This window comes from Oreochromis aureus, linkage group 13 (assembly GCF_013358895.1).
Source record: "Oreochromis aureus strain Israel breed Guangdong linkage group 13, ZZ_aureus, whole genome shotgun sequence".
Lineage (NCBI taxonomy): Eukaryota > Metazoa > Chordata > Actinopteri > Cichliformes > Cichlidae > Oreochromis > Oreochromis aureus.
The window spans coordinates 18,593,825-18,614,685 of NC_052954.1; the positions used below are offsets into that span (position 1 = coordinate 18,593,825).

At 39.4% G+C, this 20,861-nt stretch overlaps 3 protein-coding genes across 4 annotated transcripts; all 3 read right to left on the minus strand.

Annotated features, from left to right (window-relative positions):
- Positions 1 to 2,156: 2,156 nt before the first annotated feature.
- c13h10orf53 (chromosome 13 C10orf53 homolog) lies at positions 2,157 to 3,111 on the minus strand. 2 transcript variants are annotated; one of them, XM_039621339.1, is made up of 4 exons: positions 3,018 to 3,111; positions 2,662 to 2,816; positions 2,427 to 2,546; positions 2,157 to 2,297 (listed from the first exon to the last, which is right to left on the minus strand). In XM_039621339.1, the coding sequence occupies exons 2-4, from the start codon at positions 2,753 to 2,755 to the stop codon at positions 2,233 to 2,235; spliced, it is 279 nt and encodes a 92-aa protein (XP_039477273.1). In that variant the 5' UTR covers positions 2,756 to 2,816; positions 3,018 to 3,111; the 3' UTR covers positions 2,157 to 2,232. The 2 variants fall into 2 exon arrangements, with proteins under 2 accessions (XP_039477273.1, XP_031591029.2); XM_031735169.2 differs by having other exon boundaries at positions 2,662 to 3,103.
- Positions 3,112 to 6,024: 2,913 nt separating this feature from the next.
- chata (choline O-acetyltransferase a) lies at positions 6,025 to 14,057 on the minus strand. The gene is made up of 15 exons (XM_039622106.1): positions 13,932 to 14,057; positions 13,501 to 13,599; positions 12,926 to 13,117; positions 12,534 to 12,652; positions 11,961 to 12,014; positions 11,679 to 11,859; positions 10,263 to 10,440; positions 10,003 to 10,172; positions 9,079 to 9,179; positions 8,843 to 8,971; positions 8,631 to 8,753; positions 8,397 to 8,538; positions 8,102 to 8,164; positions 7,885 to 8,022; positions 6,025 to 7,376 (listed from the first exon to the last, which is right to left on the minus strand). Exons 2-15 carry the CDS (start codon positions 13,546 to 13,548, stop codon positions 6,945 to 6,947), a joined length of 2,070 nt encoding a protein of 689 aa, XP_039478040.1. The 5' UTR covers positions 13,549 to 13,599; positions 13,932 to 14,057; the 3' UTR covers positions 6,025 to 6,944.
- Positions 14,058 to 15,074: 1,017 nt separating this feature from the next.
- Positions 15,075 to 17,205, minus strand: slc18a3a (solute carrier family 18 member 3a). Its single transcript, XM_031735196.2, has one exon. It carries the CDS (start codon positions 16,931 to 16,933, stop codon positions 15,383 to 15,385), a length of 1,551 nt encoding a protein of 516 aa, XP_031591056.2. The 5' UTR covers positions 16,934 to 17,205; the 3' UTR covers positions 15,075 to 15,382.
- Between the last annotated feature and the right edge of the window lie 3,656 nt (positions 17,206 to 20,861).

The window sequence follows — 20,861 nt, forward strand, 5'->3', positions numbered from 1 at the left end:
TGAGCCACACAATGGTCAATCCTGCACCTTCTGTAGAGTTTAGTACAGCAATATTGTTCACACAAACACACAGAACTGTGACAATCATTATTGGAGTGGTTTTACTACTTCAAATATTCTTTTGCTGTTATGCTGAATACTACTAAATAAATATTTTGATATTTATTTTGATTGTAGCTATGAAACACACCCAAAACACCCCAGAGGTGCACTTTAGCAATAACTATGAATCACATGTCACAGGTATGAAAACTGTGCTGAAACTTAACACATCAGTAGATTTTATAGCCTGTTACTGTTTGGCTACCTTAGCTGTTAGTGAGGGAGTGTGTATTTATTGTCACACATCACTTCACCAGGAGACATGAGCCAGCTGGCACAGAGACTTGCAGCCATGTTTTCTACTTAGGACATAAGGCTCAGCTTTTTCTTCTGAAGCGCTGGGACACGCACACACATAAACAAAGAACAGCCTTGGATGCTCAGAGAGCAATATTGACGCTTGGTTGTCACATTAAAATCCCCAGATATCAAACACAAGTGATATTAGAAAAGCTCCTTAAAATTATGCTTCTTGTCTAGCTGCGCTGTAGTTTACCTTTCCAACGTAGAGCTGGGAGATTTAACCAGTAATGCAGAAACATAGTTTTGCATATTTAGTGATTTAAAAGAGGTTTATACATGGCTATTTAGTAATTAGGGAAAGAGCCACATATTCATGTGGGGGCTGAAATATTTGCTCAACATGATATAACTGCACCTACAGGGAATAATTTAAATATGCAATAAACATGTGTTAATAAATGAATGAACCTGCTTGACAATTTGTTAATGAGTAAAAAATGTTTAATGGAACAAATGCATACATACAACAGTTTGAACTGATGAGTAAAGCTACAGGTCATCTGTTAATCTATGTTGGGTTAAAATAGGATTTTGCTCATTGACACAAATGATTTAATGATCCTGGAGCTATTTTGTAATTGTTTTCAGGTTTTGTGTGTCCTTCATTTTTTATTAATTCCATAAATGTGACTTTAAAAATATGTGGGCTGTCCTGTCATGTGAACCAAATATAGATGAACGCAATATCAAGCAGTGGCATGGAGGTTTTAATTAAAATGTAGGCTTTATATCACTGAAATTCAGCCTATCTTAGTGATTTAAATTCTTATGCAAATCTGTAATTAAAGAAATTACAATGGAATTTCTATTGAAGCCACAAAATTATAATGGATTATGGCCATAAACCCAAAATGTTTTGTCTATACCCAAATCTAAGGAAGAGTCCAAAGAGATTGTTAGTGAGGTAAAGGTCAGGAGGAACATGTCGGGTGACCTTTTTTTTTTTTGACAAATCATATTTGTCAAAAATATGGCTTTATGCCATAATTTTTGCTTTATACTCACGCCATAATTTTAGAATCACTGCAGTAGAATGAATGTGGACAGTTTGGGGAGAGTTGTTGGACTGACCAGTTCGGCCAGTTGATAATTGTCAGTCTGTTAATGGTTAAACCCATCAACAGCAGGACAATCTACACTCACCGAGTGCAGTGTGGTCATAAAGTGATGAACATGATCAGCAACAACACTCATGCAGGTTATCTCATGGGCCCAAAGTGTAGAACTCAAGAAAATATCCCCCACCATTACACTGCAACAAGGTACAGACTCATGCTTTCATATTCTGACCTTACCATTAGAAATTGAGACTCATAAAACCAGGCAACTTTTTTTCCAGTCTTGTGTTGATCAATGTTGGTGAGCCCGTTTGAACTGTAGCCTCATTTTCCTGTTCCTAGCTGAAAGAAGTGGCACCTGGTACGTTCTTATGCAGCTGTAGCCCATCTACAGCTTTAATGCTTTACATGTTGTTCATTCAGAGGCGCTTTTCTGCATACCTCAGTTGTAATGGCTGGTTATTTGAGTTAGAGTAATCTTCCTATCAAATTGAAGCAGTCTGGCCATTCTCCTCAGACCTCTAGAATTGATAAAACATTTTCATCCAGATAAATATTAGTCACTGAATATTACGTCTTTTCCAGAGCACTCTCTGTAAATGTAAAGATAGTTGTGCAGGAAAATCCCACATAACAAGAAGTTAAACATGTGAACCTAATAAACTGACCGGCGTTTATAAATGGATCCATACAGTGGTGTAATTGCCAAATATGTAGAGTTTTTAATTGTATTTTTTAAATTTGGGTTTGTGACATTTATAAGTTATTTTCAGTAAGCACACTCCACTGCAGCAACAGCTTCTCTGCAAACAGGATCCAGTTTTCCATCTCCGCCTTTGGGAAAAACAAAAACCAGAAAGGTTTCAGACTGAGTGACGTCATCACGACGTATCACTTTAAGTTGATTTGTAGCTGCACGTTAATCCTACAAACCTTACATGTATCCCAGTCAACCAAACTTACCAAACTCCAGATCCTTTATGTTACAGGTGAAAACGACCTCCTCGCTGACCACGAGCTCCACAATATTCCACTCGCGTGTTTCTTCCAAAACGCACAGGTGCCCGCGCGCTCTCAGAGCGGCTGCAGACATATTGGATCGGTCATTAAAAAATCACAAAACAAAAGAAAAGTTTTATAACACTGACGAAGGCAGATGACATGCATGAATCTCAATACAGCTGGATATGAGACAGACCCTGGAGACCCTGGAGGCGGAAGGTCCTGTGTTGTATTACTCCGCTGGATTCATAAGGTCCGTAGCAAAGTGTGACCCGCGCATTTGCTGGCATTGTTTGTTGTGTGTCACCTGGGTAATTGATTCAATATGCATCGGTTGCTGACATGGTTAGCCTATGTGGGCAGATCAAAGAAAGAGAAGCAATCTATAACCATCGGTTTCTGCGCCACTGCAGACTCACTGCTGATCAGTGTTTATTAAAAATGTTCGCTGCATATTTAAGAATGTGGCCCTAACTTTCTGCCCACTGCCTGCTGCTCAAGTTAGAAAATGAAAAGGTTTAAAAAAAAAAGTCCACACCAAGACATACATACTTTACAAAGAAATTTGCCCTCTCGTTATTGATCTGGACTGATTTTTCTTTAGTTTTGCTTTTTGCTCCTGTCCTTGTCATTGCTGATATCAAGAGACATGACCTATAACTAGGGATGGGTACCGGTGCTGACATAAACGGTAGTAACCAGACCGAAAAGCAGCGCACATTTCGGTGCTTTATTTCGGTGCTTTTTTTTCCCCTGAGCCAATTCTAGCCAATCATTTTACGTTTCCGAGGATAGTAGGCGGGGCCAGGTACGTACGTTCTTTTAGAGCAGAGCTACAGATTAAAAATGCCCAAGGCGAAGCGATCAAAAGTCTGGCTGTACTTCACAGCAAAAGATGCAAACTCAGCAGCCTGCAACAAGTGCTTTAAGCTGATATTGTGATACTGTCAAAGGAGGTAACACCTCAAATCTGATGAAACACCTGGCGACGCATAGCGGTTTTTTTAAAGCCGAGAAATAAGCCGTGTTTGATAGCTTGCTGCGAGACCTCACACCGAGCACATCTACTGCGGGTGTGGTGCCTGTTATCGGACCCGGAGTTAGCAACATCCCCCCAATAGAGAGTCCTGGCCCCTAGCCCTGTCAGCGTAGCAGAAATGATGAGGATGATGATGGCAGCAGCAGCCGTTCTTCTCTGCGTGAGTAGCTTCATGTTGTTCGTGTGTAATTAACGTTGAGTAGGCTAACCACATTATTACATTAATGCATGTAAGGTGAACTAGCAAACACCGTCGTAGTTACATGCAGCTGTCTTCTTGTTTGATGGCAGATACTCCTTCACCCTGGCCAAAAAGGTAGCCCAAAGAAAAAGTGGAAAACAGTTAAACATGAGAGGTTTTTGGACAAAGTTTGTGTTTTTTCCCATTGTTTAAGCACTGCTTCCAGCCAAGAGTGATACCATATATGCCCAATAGCTGCAGAAAAGGCTAACATTGTTATCTTTTTACAAAAAAAAAGCTGAACATGAGAGGTTTTGGACCAATTTTGTGTTCTCCATTCTTTAAGCACCGGTTTGAGCACCGTTTAAGCACCGGCACCGTTTCAAAAGTACCGGTTTGGCACCGGTATCGGATAAAACCTAAACGATACCCATCCCTACCTATAACCCAATCAGGTTGCACAGGCAGTCCAGCTCCTCCAGGATGGCCCAACCATACAATGGTCTGGAGCAACTGATCACTACATAAACTCGGCTCAAATCAACTGGTTGCCTGCAGGAACCTCTTATGGTCAGTATGTACAGGGTGGGCCATTTATATGGATACACTGTAATAACATGGGAATGGTTGGTGATATTAAAGTCCTGTTTGTGGCACGTTAGTATATGTGAGGGGGCAAACTCCTCAAGATGGGTGATACTGGATGCCTGTGCTGGCATTTCTCCTGCGGTGTTGCTATCAGTGTGTGAAGAGTGGGAGAAGAAGGTTGCATTGACAATCCAACACAATGGGCAGCACATTGAACACATTTTATAAGTGGTCAGAAACTTGTAAATAACTCGTGAAAGAATAAAGTTACATTGAAACCAAGCACACCATTGTTTTTCTTGTGACATTACCAATAAGTTTGATGTGTCACATGGCCCTCTTCCTATTGAAAAAACAAAAGTTGTATCCAAGATGGCCGACTTCTAAATGGCCACCATGGTCACCACCCATCTTGAGGAGTTTGCCCCCTCACATATACTAATGTGCCACAAACAGGACTTTAATATCACCAACCATTCCCATTTTATTATGGTGTATCCATATAAATGGCCCACCCTGTATTTCAATAAATGATTTTGTTAAGAAGCTAGTTCTACTTTCTAAAAGAGGTTATGATTCCAAAAGAAATATTGCTGTAAAATTTGCTGTAAAAAATCTGCTATACAAATGTAATTTATTAAATCAGAAGATTGAGTTTTTGGTCTAACAGCGGACATTTATGGTTACAGTTATATCCAACATTTATTGGACAAAGACACAGTTTTTCAAATTCTGCCTGTGCACACCACAACAGTAAATTTACATCACACTATCAATACAATCAATATGTAATTCAATTGCAGACTTTCTGCTTTAAATTTAATTTGTTAAATTAAAGTTTAAAAAAAATATTGTATTAGCTATTTTGGAATAACAGATACTTTTATGCACAGTCCCATTTTCAAGGTCTCAAAAGGGATTGGACAAAATAACAAAATATCAAGAATGTTTCAGCACTTGGATGGAAATCATTTGAAGTCATCATTTGAACTATTAGTGGTTTGCCACTAGATGCAAACCCTTTATAGTTATGTTTGTGAAGGCATCTCTTTATTGCAGACTTTGATAATGACTACCTCCTTGAAAATGTTCTTAACTTTGTTAGATGTTGTGAAGTTGTTGGGTTTTTTTTAACCAATGAAATACGTGTTATTGTCTCTGGTTTTTCAGGCCTTTTTGTGTTGTTGGCCAGTGCATTCCTTTTTTTAAAGACTATATCAGATTGTTGATTTGGTCAATCCTAAAGTTTTTCAGGTATCTCCAATTGTTTTTTCTTGTTTTTCAGCCTGATGATGGACTCTTTCACTTACATTGACACCCCTTTGAAACTTGAATTGTGAATTCCAGTGTAAAGCTACTCAATGCATGTTTAACACTTGGAATCAGCAGACAAACGACTGTCCAATTAATTTGAAGTCTCTGGAAATGGGTGACTGTGTATGAAAATGTGTGTAATTCCTAAACAGTTATTTCAAATCTTTTGTAAACCCCTGTGAACTAAAGCTGAAACTCTGCACTTCAATCACGTCTTGATTGTTTGAGGCAAAAATGTATCTTATCCAATGAATTATGGACCTGACTGTATGTTGATTATTGTTTATGGTCAAAATCATTGCCATCTTCATGTGAGAAATGTCTCGTGCAGTGTAGTGCATGTGATAATAAAACATATGAGGTTAAAAAAACAACTAAACATGAATTATGCATCAACTCTTAGTAGCAAGATACCATTTCAAATTGTTCCTTTTATTCATTAGCAGCACCTTTTAATTACAGTACTTTGACAGTCATCAATACAGTGAACACCTTTGGTTAGTAACCTTTATATATTGACTTTTCAGAGTACTTCTCTATAACATTATATATATAGATATATTTATATATGATACAAAAATAAATAACTTAATTGAAATATTCTGCTCAAAACTTTACACATTTGGTTCAACTTAACATTCTTTAGGCTAACTATAAAGTATCCTTATAAAATCTTGGACAGCTACATTGGATATATTATGTACACAAGCACAGTGTGAGTCCCAGTATAAGGAGTACAGAACAGTATGAAGAGGATTTTATAAAAGGATACTTTGTTTTTTGAGCAGATGTATTGGCACACAGTACTGGTACAACAGACACAAGAATTGATGAAGACAACACAAGGAGAAGATTGCTGTTTTCTGGTCTTCAGAAAATCATTAGATAGCAGCATGCAATTTGCAGGTTGACACTGTGAGACAATCAGCCGTTTGGCATAACTCACAGCCTGCTTTTGCTTTGTCAAACCGACTGACAGCAAAGATGATGCAGACATTTAATAATACAAATGAACCTCCAGTGTTTGCATCTCTTGTTTTCCTTCTTTTAAATATTTCCCACTAACCTTACTCTAAGGCCTGTTGGCCAGCAATAAACGGACTTCTTTCTTTGGCTGATTCATGTCAGGTTTACCCATTCGTCTGGCACTAACTCTCAGCTCCATGTATCCTGTAGTAGCCACATTTCAATTCCTGGAAAAAGCATCCTCTATTACAACAATAAATATATACATGGCATTTTGTATCACAGCTTGTAGAGTGTATATTTTAAAATTGACTTACTAATACATTATTGCAGCACAGAAAAACACATTTAATATCACACCACCACTATTACAACAGGCACTCACAGTTTCCTATGATTTACTCATTTTTCTCAGAGGTCGTGCCTCTCCGTGTGGTAGCGTCTGAGTTTGGGCCTCCACGCTACTCTGGTCTGTTGTCTTCACCAGAACCTGTGGGACTGTTTGCTTGTTTTTAGTCAAATCAGATGGTCTCTGGGGGGATTTTTCCTCCCACTTTGTTTCAGTCTGTGTGTGTGCCTCCTGTGTCTGGCCCTTTCTTTCCTCTGTGGCAGCGCAGTCAGCGTTGCATTTATTGCACAGATCCCTTATGTCCCGAAGTCCCTGCACCAAGCACTTTACAAATTCTGCTGAACATGTCTGTTGGCTGTTGTGGAAACTGGACACAGAGAAGATAATATGGTCTGACTGAGGGTTGTAGCACGCGCCGTATCCGTTTGGAACCACAGGTCCGTAGCAGCAGAACATTTCAACAGTAGTGGGAACCTGAGGGAAGAGTAAATGCTTCAGTCCTAAACTACTAGAAGCTTTACTGGTGTGATGACAACACTGCTCTAGGAAAGGTTTAGGTAGGTAGTGAGACTGATTTGTGTTATTATGTTTTTCCTCATTCACTACAAGGAAACCCTAAACTGTAGTTTTAGTTCAAACAACCAGTTACCATTTTTGTGTTACAATATAGAAATTTTATAAAGAATAAACAAGAAGGGCATAACCATTGTAGTAACTGCAGTGTTACGATGTATTAACACAGATCAAATATCAGGGTAGATGGCTGTCCCACTTTCTTTTAGTTTCTTCCTGTTAAAAGGGAGTTTTTCCTTCCCACTGTCACCAAGTGCATGCTCACAGAGGATCATGTCATGGTTTGGGTTTTTTTTATATGAAGTACCTTGAGGTGGCTGTTGTTGTGAATTGGCACCGTATAAATATAATTGAATTGAACAGAATTTTAAAATATGAATAGTTTTATTTCAAAATTACATGGGCATACCTGACTTGTAGAGAGAATGAACTGATTACTGATGAGATAGGCTTCGTCTTTGAACATTTCGAGCTTCCCCATCTTCATTTCATGTGCAAGTTCACGCAGCCCTAGTAGGTGATTGTCTATTGCCATCCCTGTAATAGCCTGAAAAACAGAAAGTATGTTACTGCATTTATTTAATATGAGTCTCTGTCATAGAAATCTGGAAGAAGAGAATAGTTACCAGACGTGTATAACTGGTCTGTGCAGTTATGGCTCCTTTCAACAGTTCCATCTTTTCTGTGTCCTGGAGAAGTAAACAACTGACAGTCAGTGCTTAGTCTTTAAGGTCATTAATTTACAGTAAGTAGATTTTCATGCTTGAATACATCAAGACAAAATCCAATAGAAGACTGAATAGCATTACTGAAAAACCCAAAAAACTCAAACTGATTAAGCCACTCAAATTGAATTTAAACCTGTAGCAGCTTTTACTTGAGTCACAGTATAACTTTAGTTTCTGCATAAAAACAACCTACACTTGTGCTGTTTTTCCCTTCAGTCATTGCTTTGACAAAGGCAAAGGCTTCAGGTGTTGCTGAGCGAATGTTGTCTACTCTGCCTTGCTGAAAACGACGTAGAGAAGCACTCTCATAGGTGGACACTGGTCTGCCATGACACCTGCAGTGATGTACAGGGAGAACAAAATGTGGCTCAGAGCCCCAGGTAAGTTTAATCAGATCTGTAAGATGACTATTTTTTTTTTTTTTTACCTGTAGAAGCCTAACTGAAGAGCAACCTGGATGTAGGCATCTGGACTCATCTTCTGCTTCTTGATAAACTCTTTTCCGTAATCATGGAACTTGTGGACATTCATATCCAGATTTTTTACCATTCTGACAAAATAAGAATATGTTTTTTTAAATCATGCGCTTCTCACATTAATTAATCTCTTCAAATGACAAGAAACTAAAGAAAACCAAACCTCTGGAGTTTATCAGCAGCAGACGTGATGAGCTTGTGAATTTCAGGAGTGCATTTCCAGCGGAGTCTGCGTGGCGCGGGCAGCTCGCTCACACTTGCAGCTCTGACCAGCTTTGATGGACTCCCAATCCTTATGAGTAGAAATAAATGCAGCATTTATTTATAATAGTCTTATTTTAAAACATGTAACTCATATATACTGCACACTTCCAAAATCAGATGTGCGTCATTTCTCACATGCATTTGAGGAGATACTCTGTGCACTGCACAAGGACAATTCCTTCAAATGCAGAGTGTTCACACACGACTCCACAGCAGCCATCAGCTCCTACAATAAACTGTTACAGACAGGTTGTTTTCAGGGGTTGTTTTCTTGAGTTGGACTGAAATGTTTAATAATATTAATTTATGATTGCAGTTTGATTGCTGCACCTCTGCACTCTACTGTTTACTCCAACTACATGTTCCTACATCCACACATTACCCCCTAAAGTGAAGAAATCCTGAGTAAACTAAATTCTTTTGCCATTTTGTGAGATGACGGCTTTAAATCCAGTGGAACGTCCACTTTTAGTTTGCATTTCCTTAATTGGGCATGGAACTGGTTAATTATATCCTTTATTGCTTTGAGAAATCAACATAAATTTGTTCTTTTAATTTTCCTCATTAAGAAGGCACAAAAAAACTTCCTCATTAAGGTTTGACAGTGTTTCTATTAGATAATGGCAGATGGCTTTGATCATGAGTTGAGGCTGTGGTTTGGGGCCTCAGTGGGGACTGGTGGTGGCTCCTGGGCTGACAGAGAACTGAAAGGGGTGTGCGCAGAGGTGTGGTCCTGCTCCTGAAATTCAAATAAATTATCTCCAAAAGTATTGTTCACTTTGGACATTAGATATCTTATCGTATCTTATCTTATCTTTCAGTATCATTACATGTGTTTTGTTATTTTAGATAGTTCCCCCGTTTTCTTCAGAGTAGGATAGATAAATGGAAGAAGATGGCTTTGATGGATTTTAAATCCTTTTCAGCCTTGTGTTATCCACTTTTCTTTCCCTTAATAACTAATATCACTCAGAATTTTGGTCTCCACACACGATGTACAAAAAGTTAATAAAACAAACATTAAATTAACCTTTTTTGTTGATAAATGTGTTCACTTACCTGCATTGGCTTATCATACCAGCGGTTGCCTCCATTCTTTGTCAATCCACCTCCGTGCAGCATCAACATGGCTCGTGTGGTGTCACTAAGTTCAGGTCCACTTGCGTCGTCCAGACAGACGAGACACAGACAGCGCTCAATCATGTCCAGCGAGTCCCTGTTGGTAGACTCTACAGGAAAACAAAAGTCAATCTGAGAGGCACCTCATATAAAAGAGAGTTTTTATTGGCAGTCCACATAAAATCCCTTTTGAAATGTACCTCTCATTAGTACACTACGAGACTCAGCCCACTCTGTCCGTCCATCTGAAGTGAGAAGCCCTATAGGAGGGAGCTGCTCTTCTTCGTTGTCAGCCATCTTGACAATCTTCTCCAGCTGAGTCAGCAAATCTCTTTGATTCAGTTGCCGGAAGTTGATCATCACATCCAGCACAAAGAACTGGACAAAGGGTTCAGGTTAGCCACAAACTTTTAGGAATCTTTGGTACTGACTAACTTTCCTAATGATGTGGACATATGCATTGCTTCTGAATTTCCTGCCATTGTGAAATAACATCCAAGTGATTCTTTTAGCAGCATTGAGCCCCAAAACGTAGCCAGAGCCACAAAGAACAAGAAGAACAAGGAGTACCTGCACAGATGGTATGACTCCCACAGAAGCAGTTTAAAGCCACAGAAAAACTGTGCAAGTGTAACAAATAGTGGGTCACATAATATAAAATCAGTTTTCTTTCTTTCTTTCTTTATTCTCTAACTGCTGTTTGAATTAGCTTAACTGATAATAAAGTCTCAGTTTATTTACACCCTTTATTAAATCTAGGTGGATGTGATGATCTTAATTCGAGTAAACATCAAGTTTCCATCACAGGACAGCCAATTTAGAACAACCAAACCTAACAAGTCTGTTTGTGGGCTGTGGGAGGAAATCTGCACAGACATGAGGAGAACAGGCAGACTTCACACAGAAGAGCCCGACCTAGTTACATCAAAAGGAATTTCTTGTTACTACAGTAGGTTCAAACTAGTAACAGTCTTACTGTGAGGTGACAATGCTAACCACTGCACCACTGTGCCACCCCTATTGTGAAGTGATCTGTTCTGTTTTCATTCATAGCATGATGACATTTCTTCTGTGTTAGGCTTCTAAATAAATTCTGAATATAATGCTTGATCTTCGTAGGTCTCACCTCCATGATAAAAGCCAACAGATTTGGTTTCCCTCAACCCTTGGAATTGTGAACCGTGAAACAATTACCAGAAAATTCAATTTTTTTGAAAATTGAGAATTTATTAAACAACCTAACACATTTGTTTAAAAAAAATAATTTGATTTAAATTTCCACATATGACTTTTTATTTACTACATCAATTTAAAAAATGCTTAAAAATGTATTGTACAATTTATTTCGGTTTTTCAGGGGTAAAGAAGATCACACTGAAAACTCACAAAAAGCTTCATGTATCAAATCTGAAACACTGGGCATTGAGGGGTTACACCCAGACTGTGTGCCAAGTTTGCATTCCAACATAAAGAACAAACTTGTAATGCATATCTATGAGAAATCTGAAATGTGCTGTGTTACATGCTAACCGATCCCTCGTTGGATGAAGACCATGTAATATGGTGGAGAACTAAAAAATGGCTCTTGCCCTGGGTCTGTTTTCTCCAAGTCTGACCTGGTTTTTGCACGCCACGATGATATGTTCAGGTTCTGGCATCACGCTACTCTCCTGTGCTACGAGAGTGTCCCTCTCAGGTCCTGGCAGACGGTAGGAGGTGAAGAGACGATAATACTGCTCCATACACAGACGCGTTCCTGCCAGCTGGCCCCGGGCATAGTCCGCAGGCAGGTTACGGCTACACGCAGACATACACAACTTTGTCAGGCTTTTTCTTTACACAAGAACTGAAAGTGAAGAACATTCTTTTGTGACAATTTGAATTAAATGTTAACTCACTCATCAAGGTGAGTCTTGTACTCCAAAACTCCAGATATTAAGTGTGCAGCAAATCTAGAAAGAATATCTTTGCTCAGTTTTAATGCTTCACAAAACACACACATTGTACTTGGTCACTCTTTTGCCACCACACTCTTTTTTCTTGATTAATTGTGTAGCTTCATTACACCTAACAACATAAATGCTTCATGTACATCATGTGGTTAAGGAGTCGGTAACAGATCAATACCATGTTAACCAAACCACAGTTTTCGGAACTCGAGGCATTCTGAGTAATGACCCTTTCTGAAAGTGTGCAGCCAAGAGGGAAGTGTTCAAATTTGTATGATCAATAAAATCTGGTAGAAAAGCAATTCTCACAGTTCACTATAATTTGTCAGTCTTTGTGCTGGAATAACCAAAATCACCTACAACTTGTAACACGAGCAATTGGATCTTTTTTTTCTTTCAGAGACTGTTTCTACACCAGTGAAGAAAGGATTCTGTCTACTAGTGGATTGCAGAGCTTCGTCTGTCCCGTTGTATCAAACTATGAGATTTTTTTCGTGGTTCACTCGTCTCAGGTGTGAATACCTTAAAGAGTCAATGGGAGCCTTGAAGTTCTGCTGTGGGAAGACCATTGCAGGACTTGAGTTGACAGGTAGAGCAAGTCTGTTGTTCAGGTACATATCATTCAGCCAGTAGTCATAAACCTATGGTGGAAAAACAAAAAGCAAAAACCAGCAACAAGATTGAAGGTAAACAAAGGGACTGGACCATTAAAAGCAGATAAAACAGAATCATGCTTCACAACCTTTCTAAAAGGTTTATTGACATCAGTAATGTCTTCAAGATTTGGTTTAAAACTTTAACATTTTTAAACTTATAAGCATCCAAAACCCAGAGTTTTGTTTCTTAAATACATATATTTGATTTATTAAATAACGCCTTGTAACATTAACATTATGTTTTTAACTTTTATTTACCCAGTTTGCCATGTTTTCGCTCCTGTCCGTGAGTTTGCTCTGTAGTAGCTCCCCCACTCCTCCAGGGGCTCCAAACTGCGTCACTATGTTTTGCGTCTTGTTGAATTGTTCTTCTGTGAGCAGGTGTTTCATGCAGCTCAGGTACCTGTCCAGTGTGTCTTTCAGGTTGGGAACCGGCAGCTTTGGCAGAGCCTGGAGAACATGGCGGGATGAAAAGCTTTCAGTTCTCATCACCAGTTTTCCTTTTTCCAAATTCTTGACTAAACATGACGTAAGTCTCCCCATGCAGGGATTGCGCAATGCTATTAAGCAAATATTTAAGGAATCGATAAGATTCCTTAAATATTTAATCTCTAAATTTCTGTCATTTCTAAGTTTTTGTAAGAATACCACATTCTAATTAAATCGCCCATGAATTCCAGCGTAATCCTTTGAAAGCCACTTTTATTTCCTGAAATGTTGCTAGACTTTATTTGATTTTGCAATCTTTAATCGTAAAATGTAAATTTATCTCGTGCAGAATTCAGAAAAAACATATACGGTGTACTTATAAGGCAGATGGAAGATGTAATTACATCTCGGCCCCCTGAATCTTTGGAGGCGTCTCGGTCGAGAACTGGCATGTTGGCGGCGTAGAAGGGCAATCAAGCAGGTGGATTCACAAGAGGAACTCTCTGTCCACAAACAAAATCTACAGTCATTATTTAAAGTCGACGGTTATTATTGTAAAGGTCAGTCACAGTGACAATCGGAAACCAATCGAGCTTAATCCTCGCTCAGATGAAAAATATTATGATACATGCAGAAAGTTGATAAAAATACAAGATCAAACTGCTTCTGTCTGCCAGAAATACACAAATGCGCACTTTGTGAGATTATAACATGCATGAAGAGAGAGAAAATTGCCTTGCAAAACTGCACATTTGATGAAAACATGTTCCCAGTACTAAGGGGAACTAACAACAAAAACAACAAAAAATAGTGTGCAACTGAATTTTTTACTCACCAGCGAGGGAAAAACACCCTCTCCTCCTGGAGCTCAACAAGGTAGTTTTAGTTGGTCCATCTTTACTTGAATCCGTTTATAACAGAATTTCTTTAAAATGTCACTGCTTCGATCCTTCATTTTAAGCATCTTTCAATCCCCTACATGGCATGAGCACAACTCCCTGGCTGGCTCAGGAGAGATGCTAAAAGAGGGTACCTCAGCCTCCTGACAGCCAGGCTCCTCCCAGAAGTCCTGCTATTCGCCGGGAAGTTTATTTGGCACTTCACATGCTCACCCCACCTTATTTAGACGCCGTCTGAGCTCCTCAGATGCTGAAACACTTTGCAGGAAAACAATTAGGACGCATTTTTTCGTGGATTTTTTCCCCCTTTGGCTTTCAGAATTTACAAACACTACACGCAGAACAGTTTAGGCGCACGACTTCTTTCACTTGACTGCACCTGACCGATTCAGATGACGCCATTTAACATTATGAGCAGATATTTGTGTGACCAACAAGATGCTTCAATGGACCCTATTATTCATATAAACCATAAAACCCTCTGAAATTAGTAATATTTTGAACCAATAACATTTTCCCCAGAAATTTTCAGTTTCACACTTTCACTGTAAAATCAAATGCTTCTCTTTATTTGAAATTCACGGTCAATGATCAGCGCACCACAAATATGTTGGCCTTAAAAACTTTAATTTCAGATTTTTTTTCCAAACCAATTTGTTTCCACAGGCAAAACATGTCAGAATCTTTAAATGAGACACTTTCGTGTTTTAACAACACATTTAAATATCATTCTTCAGTTGCGATAACTTTCTAAGTATATATATCTCCATTTATAGAGGAAAATAACATTGCAGAATAAAAATTACAATTTGTACCCTAAATAAACCATTTCAATAAACAATATCATTCACATGATGTTGATTTAATTATGTACATGAATATACATTTATGTACAGTCGCAGATCATCATACAGTGAGGCTATACATTCCTATGCATTCCAGAAAAAACCCCCAAAATTAATAAAACGTAAAAGCAGATTTCTCCTTTCCCCCCCACCTTTCTCAATCTGCCGTGTGACATACAATACAGATTACAATGAAAGACGCATCACATTTCTTCTTTTGTTCAAACACATTTGCACAATCCCTGAACACGATATGAGTCAGTTTTTGATACAATGATAAATACTCTTAATTAATATACATTTATCTCAACAAAATCTTTCACAGGAATCTCACCTTTAAATAAAGAAACGCAAGCTAACACCTTTCTGCTAAAGCTTTAACCTACTCGATTTGACAAAACCCAGAGAACTTGTCACCAGAAGCGGTAAGTAATTGATATTGTTACACAGTCATACTTGTGTTATGCAATTGATTGAATCGGACATGATACAGACAACTCTACATCGGCACTTGGATAGTTTAACACCCAGCTAATGGTCTTTTACGCATACTCTCCCCCAGAGGATTCCTCCTCTGAATAAGAGCGCTGAGCAAAGGTCTCAATGCCATTCTCGTCAATCGTTGTACACAAACCCTTTCTCTTTTTCTCCCGTTGCTCCATCTTAATCGTATCATACAGTCCCGTTGGACCGTCTTCTAGGAGCATGTTTCGCTCGGAGAAAGAAGGCTTCATTTCTGTCACGTTCTTCAGCAGGAGCAGCGCCGGTGCGTAAAGTACGTTGGCGAGCCCCATGCCCAAGTTGAGCTGAACGAAGCCCAGGTCGTGCACTATCTGTCCGGCCACCACGGGCCCCAGGGCATACGCCACGCAGTAGGAGATGTCTGCAATCGCGTACACACTGCCATACACTGAAACGTAGCGCACATCCACTAAGAAACCCAAAGTTGGTAGGAGTGCCGTGTCCACGAAGGCGATTCCAAAGCAGATGCCACACAGCGGAATCATCAGCTGTCCAAAGTTTTTGCAGGCTGGCACTGTGCACGAGCTTGCGCCTATAAACACCATACCTATAGCCCCGTAAAACCACTGCAGATGGGGGTACTTGGCTGCTAATTTCACAGTGAGATACACACCTAGGACATGAGGAAAGAATGCGGGGAACCATGTCATGCCGATCTCCCACTGGCTGGCATGCATGGTGTCCTCCATCCAGTTGGCTATAGTGGGCTCGAGGAAAGCGAGGGGGATGTTACAAATGATCAGAGCACCGGCCACAACAGCTATGTAAGGATCAATCATGAGTTTGTATATGGGGGTACCCACTGGCATGTTTTCTCTCTCACGATTAGAGAAGGGCTTCAGCACAGTCAGACATAATATGCCATCAATGAGACAGATGCAGGCCAGAATCACGAAGGGCACCGGCTTCCCTGCGAATTCATAGAGGACCCCTCCAAACGGGGGCGCCACAAGACTCCCAAAAGAGATGAAAGCCAAGGCAATGCCCAGCGCTTTGCTCCTTTCTGCCTCCTCTGTGTACCTGTCTGCGATCAGAGCGATCCCGGATGTGTCGGCGAAAGCAGAGCCCAGGCCTTGCATGCTGCGCGCCAGGAAGAGAGTCGCGTAGTTTTCAGCAAAGGCAAAAATAACAGTGGAGAGAAACATGACATTTAGTCCGATGAAGAGCGGGATATCATACCCGACCCTGTCTATAAATGTGCCGCTTAGCGGGTTGACCAGGAGCTGCAGGATGGCCTTAGAGGCAAAAAGAACGCCTATCTGCAGATCGAAGTTCCCCTTGGTGATCTTGTGGGTGCTGTTAGTGGAGTTGGTTGCAACAGCTTGGCTTTGATCCGCTGCATTCTGTAGGTCTTCAAGGTAATCGGGTATAATTGGCACAATTACCATGTACAGCATGTTGTCTAATAAAAGTGCTATGCAGACTATTACTAGAATAATCCGTTTCTGTCGTTCTGGGTCTTGGATTACATTGCCCAGTTGTTTAGTTCTTTCACCCATCTGGGACAATTTAGAGGCGGCAGACTGTGCCATATTAGCGCTCTGGCCCTCTGTGGTCACCTCCGGCTCCATGATTTTATCCTTTTCTGACTCAAGTCTTGACTTTTGAAAAAGAAATTCTGCTTCCTCAGTTTGCTTTTCACAGAATTACGCACACTTGGCACATGTGTGTGTGTTCTTTTAAAAAATTGTGTTTTCTTTTCCAGCACTCCAATTAACTAAATAACTTTTCTCTGCTTTACCTCTTCTCTGTCCCTTGCGCTGTTCGTCATCGCACACGCGTTTCCACTTGCGTGACTTGCACTCGTTTTATCCCCGCCGTCCCTAGTTGCTTCATTGTCTCATATCCCGTCATTCAGGTGACGCGCTTGCCCCGGGAAGCACTCCTAGATTGGGGATTCACCCACTCCTCACAGTGCCTGCTCCATCAGTGCTCTGGCTGTTTTAGGTCCGTTTGCTGCGCCCCTCCGGCACCCAGACACTCCCAGCTGTCTCCGGTCACCTGTAACGCTGTGAGCTAAGTCATCATTTCGCATCAGGCAAGATGGTTTTTGTCGGCCAAGGAAGGAGTACACACTGCAGTTTGTTGGCTCCCATAGGTATCCCCCTTCCCCCTCCCACCTTCGCCAATGGCTGTGACGCACAGTCCTGCTGCTCTCCAGCAGATCTTTTATGCTAATTAAACATAAAATCCCGAGCGCGCACTGCTGTCCACTGAGTTGCTTGAAAAGAGAGTCGAAGATTCATGGCTCAGTTTAACCTTCTCAATGTTAAACAGTTTTTACCAGATTTTCAGCGGTTGTAATTGATTCAAAGCTAAAAGTAGAATACTTTTCTAATCGGACATACAGAGGAGCACATATTCAGTTCTCTGGTTGATTCTGAAGTCAGTAACACAAGGAATACAGTTATTACATGTACGATCGCGAGCAGCAGTACCCATACAAAGAAACATGCAGAGTTTTAGTTTTTAAAAGGACCCCCCCTCCATTCAGCACCACAATCAAGTGGACAGCTCCACAGAACACGACACTAAAACAATGCGTTTTAACAGTAAAACAATGCGGTTTTTTAACCAGTGGAGTAGTTCTATTTCCCAGTAGTTTCTTATGATAAAATATATTGTGTGTGTGTGTATATATATGTATATATATATATATATATATATATATATATATATATATATATATATATATATATATATATATATATATATATATATATATATATATATATATATATATATATATATATATATATATACATGAAGAGTATATGTGTAATATTATAAAAACAAACTTTAAAAAACATCAGTAAAACCTCAGTACGTCATGAAACGACAGTAAACAGAAAAGCTGAATGAAATGCGTGAACAGAAGTTTATAAAGTAGATACTGCCATCCAGTGGTGAGGCTGAAATAAACATTAACCGCAGGACTTTCCAGTGACAGCAAATTTTTCTAATGAAGAGAGAAAAATAATTCAATTTCAACAGATGTCAACCTTTCAGAGAATTGTCATGAATCTGTTATAGGAGTCACATGTCGTTTTGTTTTGTCATGATACACAATTTCATTATTATTAATACTTTTATTACTATTCTTTTTCAGAAACTGAAAGCAGGTAAAATGGGATTTAAAGAAGTAGAAGCAGATTCAAACTCATTTACGGGTTTTTTTTTGTTTTTGTTTTTTCACTCAATGAGAGGCAATTGCAGTGTTCATGTCTTCTCATGTAAAATACAACTTGATTTGTCAGCTCTTGTAGTAAGCTACAGACCTTGGATATGAGACAGAGTTGTGCCGACATCTAGTGGAGGAAGATTGAATTGATGAAGGAAAAAAATAAAACCTGAGATGTGAATCTTGACCAACCTATAACTGCACAGCAAAATCTGTTTTTGTTTTTGTTTTTTAATGATTTTGCTACATTATGGTTTGATTGTGAGTTATATTTATAAAATCAATGAGGAGCGTTTAGCTAGATTCTGTTTTGATAAGTTTATCAACCAGTTATTTGTATCTTTACTGTGATTACTGTGTTTTACCCTTTGTGCATTTGCTCAGCCGGTAGATGTCCTCATATCCCTGCAGCACTGCTATTATTATTTCAATGTTTTCTCTCATTCCCGCTCTTTATAATTTTCATCATATATGTAAACTCATATTTCACTATGTGCACTTTTACATTTTTAAGGTCTTTATTGTTAAGTTGTTCCGAGCAGAGGTTTAACAAAGACAAACATTAATCGCCAAACGCACAGGAAAACCACAGCAAACCTAAAACGTCAGAAAAAGGTAGAAGCCATCAACACTCGTGTCCTCTCTTTGAACAGCTTTGAAATGAAATATGCTTAAACTAGAAAGCATGCAGACTAAATGTGGTTGATTCATGAGCCTTGAAAGAATTAAACGAATCGCTGTGGGTGAACATCTGTAAGAAGAAAAAATCTGTAAGAAGAAAAAATCTTTTGTTCTTGATGAAGTTTAACTGCCAGTTGATACGTGTTCCCTAATTTTCTGTTGTTATAAAAAGACCCCAAAGACCTAATTTTCTTATGACTATTGCAGGGCAACGGTGTAAAATCTAAACACTTGTGAGACCGTCAGACATAAAGGAAACAATGAATATGATCAAGTGGACGAGCTGAAGTTAGAATAAATTTAGCTTTAATTTACACTCTACTTCATCCCAGCATCTTTGAATTAAATCCCGTTGTTTTCCCCGAGCGATTTGACGTAGGCATGTTAAATCCGACTAATAATTGTTACAAATCTGACAAAAAGGCAGCTCAAAATTAGTTTTATTTTTAGACCACATGTTATGCTACATTAGTGAGAGAACAGCCTCGATAATCACATTTATTTCCCTCGGTAAACACACTGTAGCGGAAAAGCTTACGCACAGTCATGAAGGCCAAACTGCGGGTTGGCTTTTGGTTTTCCCAAGAGGCTCTTGACCTTGACGTCCTCTCGCTCACTCCGTCTGTTAGCGTTCACGCATAAACACAAACATGTGAAGACACAGTTACACACAGAAGTCGCAGATAAATAAACACAAAACGTTTATACAGATTCCAAACTTAGTTAACTGTGTTTACTTATTTTGTCAATCACCCCCATCTTTATCTGTTTTAAGTGCAATGTCCTCTCAGGGCCAGCACAGACCTCATAACTGGATTGGCTGTGTTAGGGGATCAACATTTTTTTTTGTTTGTTGTTGTTTTCCCAGTGACTCTGCTCTGCTCTGATTTGTTCAGGAGATTCAAGATCACCATGTAATCTCGAGCAGTTATCAAAGCATTAATTTCTAGCAGCCACACAAAATCCAAAGCCGCTGAGGTCAAACGCACACATTATGAAAGGTCAAAAATAACCCCTGTGGAGCTAAATGGTTATAACATTAGTTTCTTTTTAATAGACTGAAACTTGTATATAGATAATATAGATGGGCCGCACATACCTTGCATTCCAGCTGTAGTGTGCAAAAATGGGAGATGTATTAAAGTCCTTTCTTTTCTACAAAAACACATAACTACAGATAAGGGCCTTTTTTGATCAGCAAATGCTAAATGCAAAGTTTAATTTGTGTTTAAAGCAGGGTATACTACTTTCAGTGATGCAGAGTAGAAACTTGACTCCATTGAAACCAGCAGCATCATCTACTAGGGTTGGCATAGTGGTGCAGATGTTAGCACTGGGTCCAAATCTCCAGCTGCCTATCTTTGGGGTGCTAAAACCTCCTTCAGTCCATGCAGATATCCAAAGAGATTCATGTTAGGCTAATTGGTGATTCTGTGTGTGAATGGATTGTTTCTGTGATAGACTGGGAACCTGTGCAGTGTGTTCACCTTCTTGCCCAGTGTCAACTGCGATGGCGTCCAGGCCCTGTGTGGTTAGAAAAATTGATGACTGGATGTTGTGCATAAACTGGGCTGCTGCTTTAGGCCAAAATCAATGTTTATGTGTAAAATACAACTGAGGCCAAATTAATAGTAAGA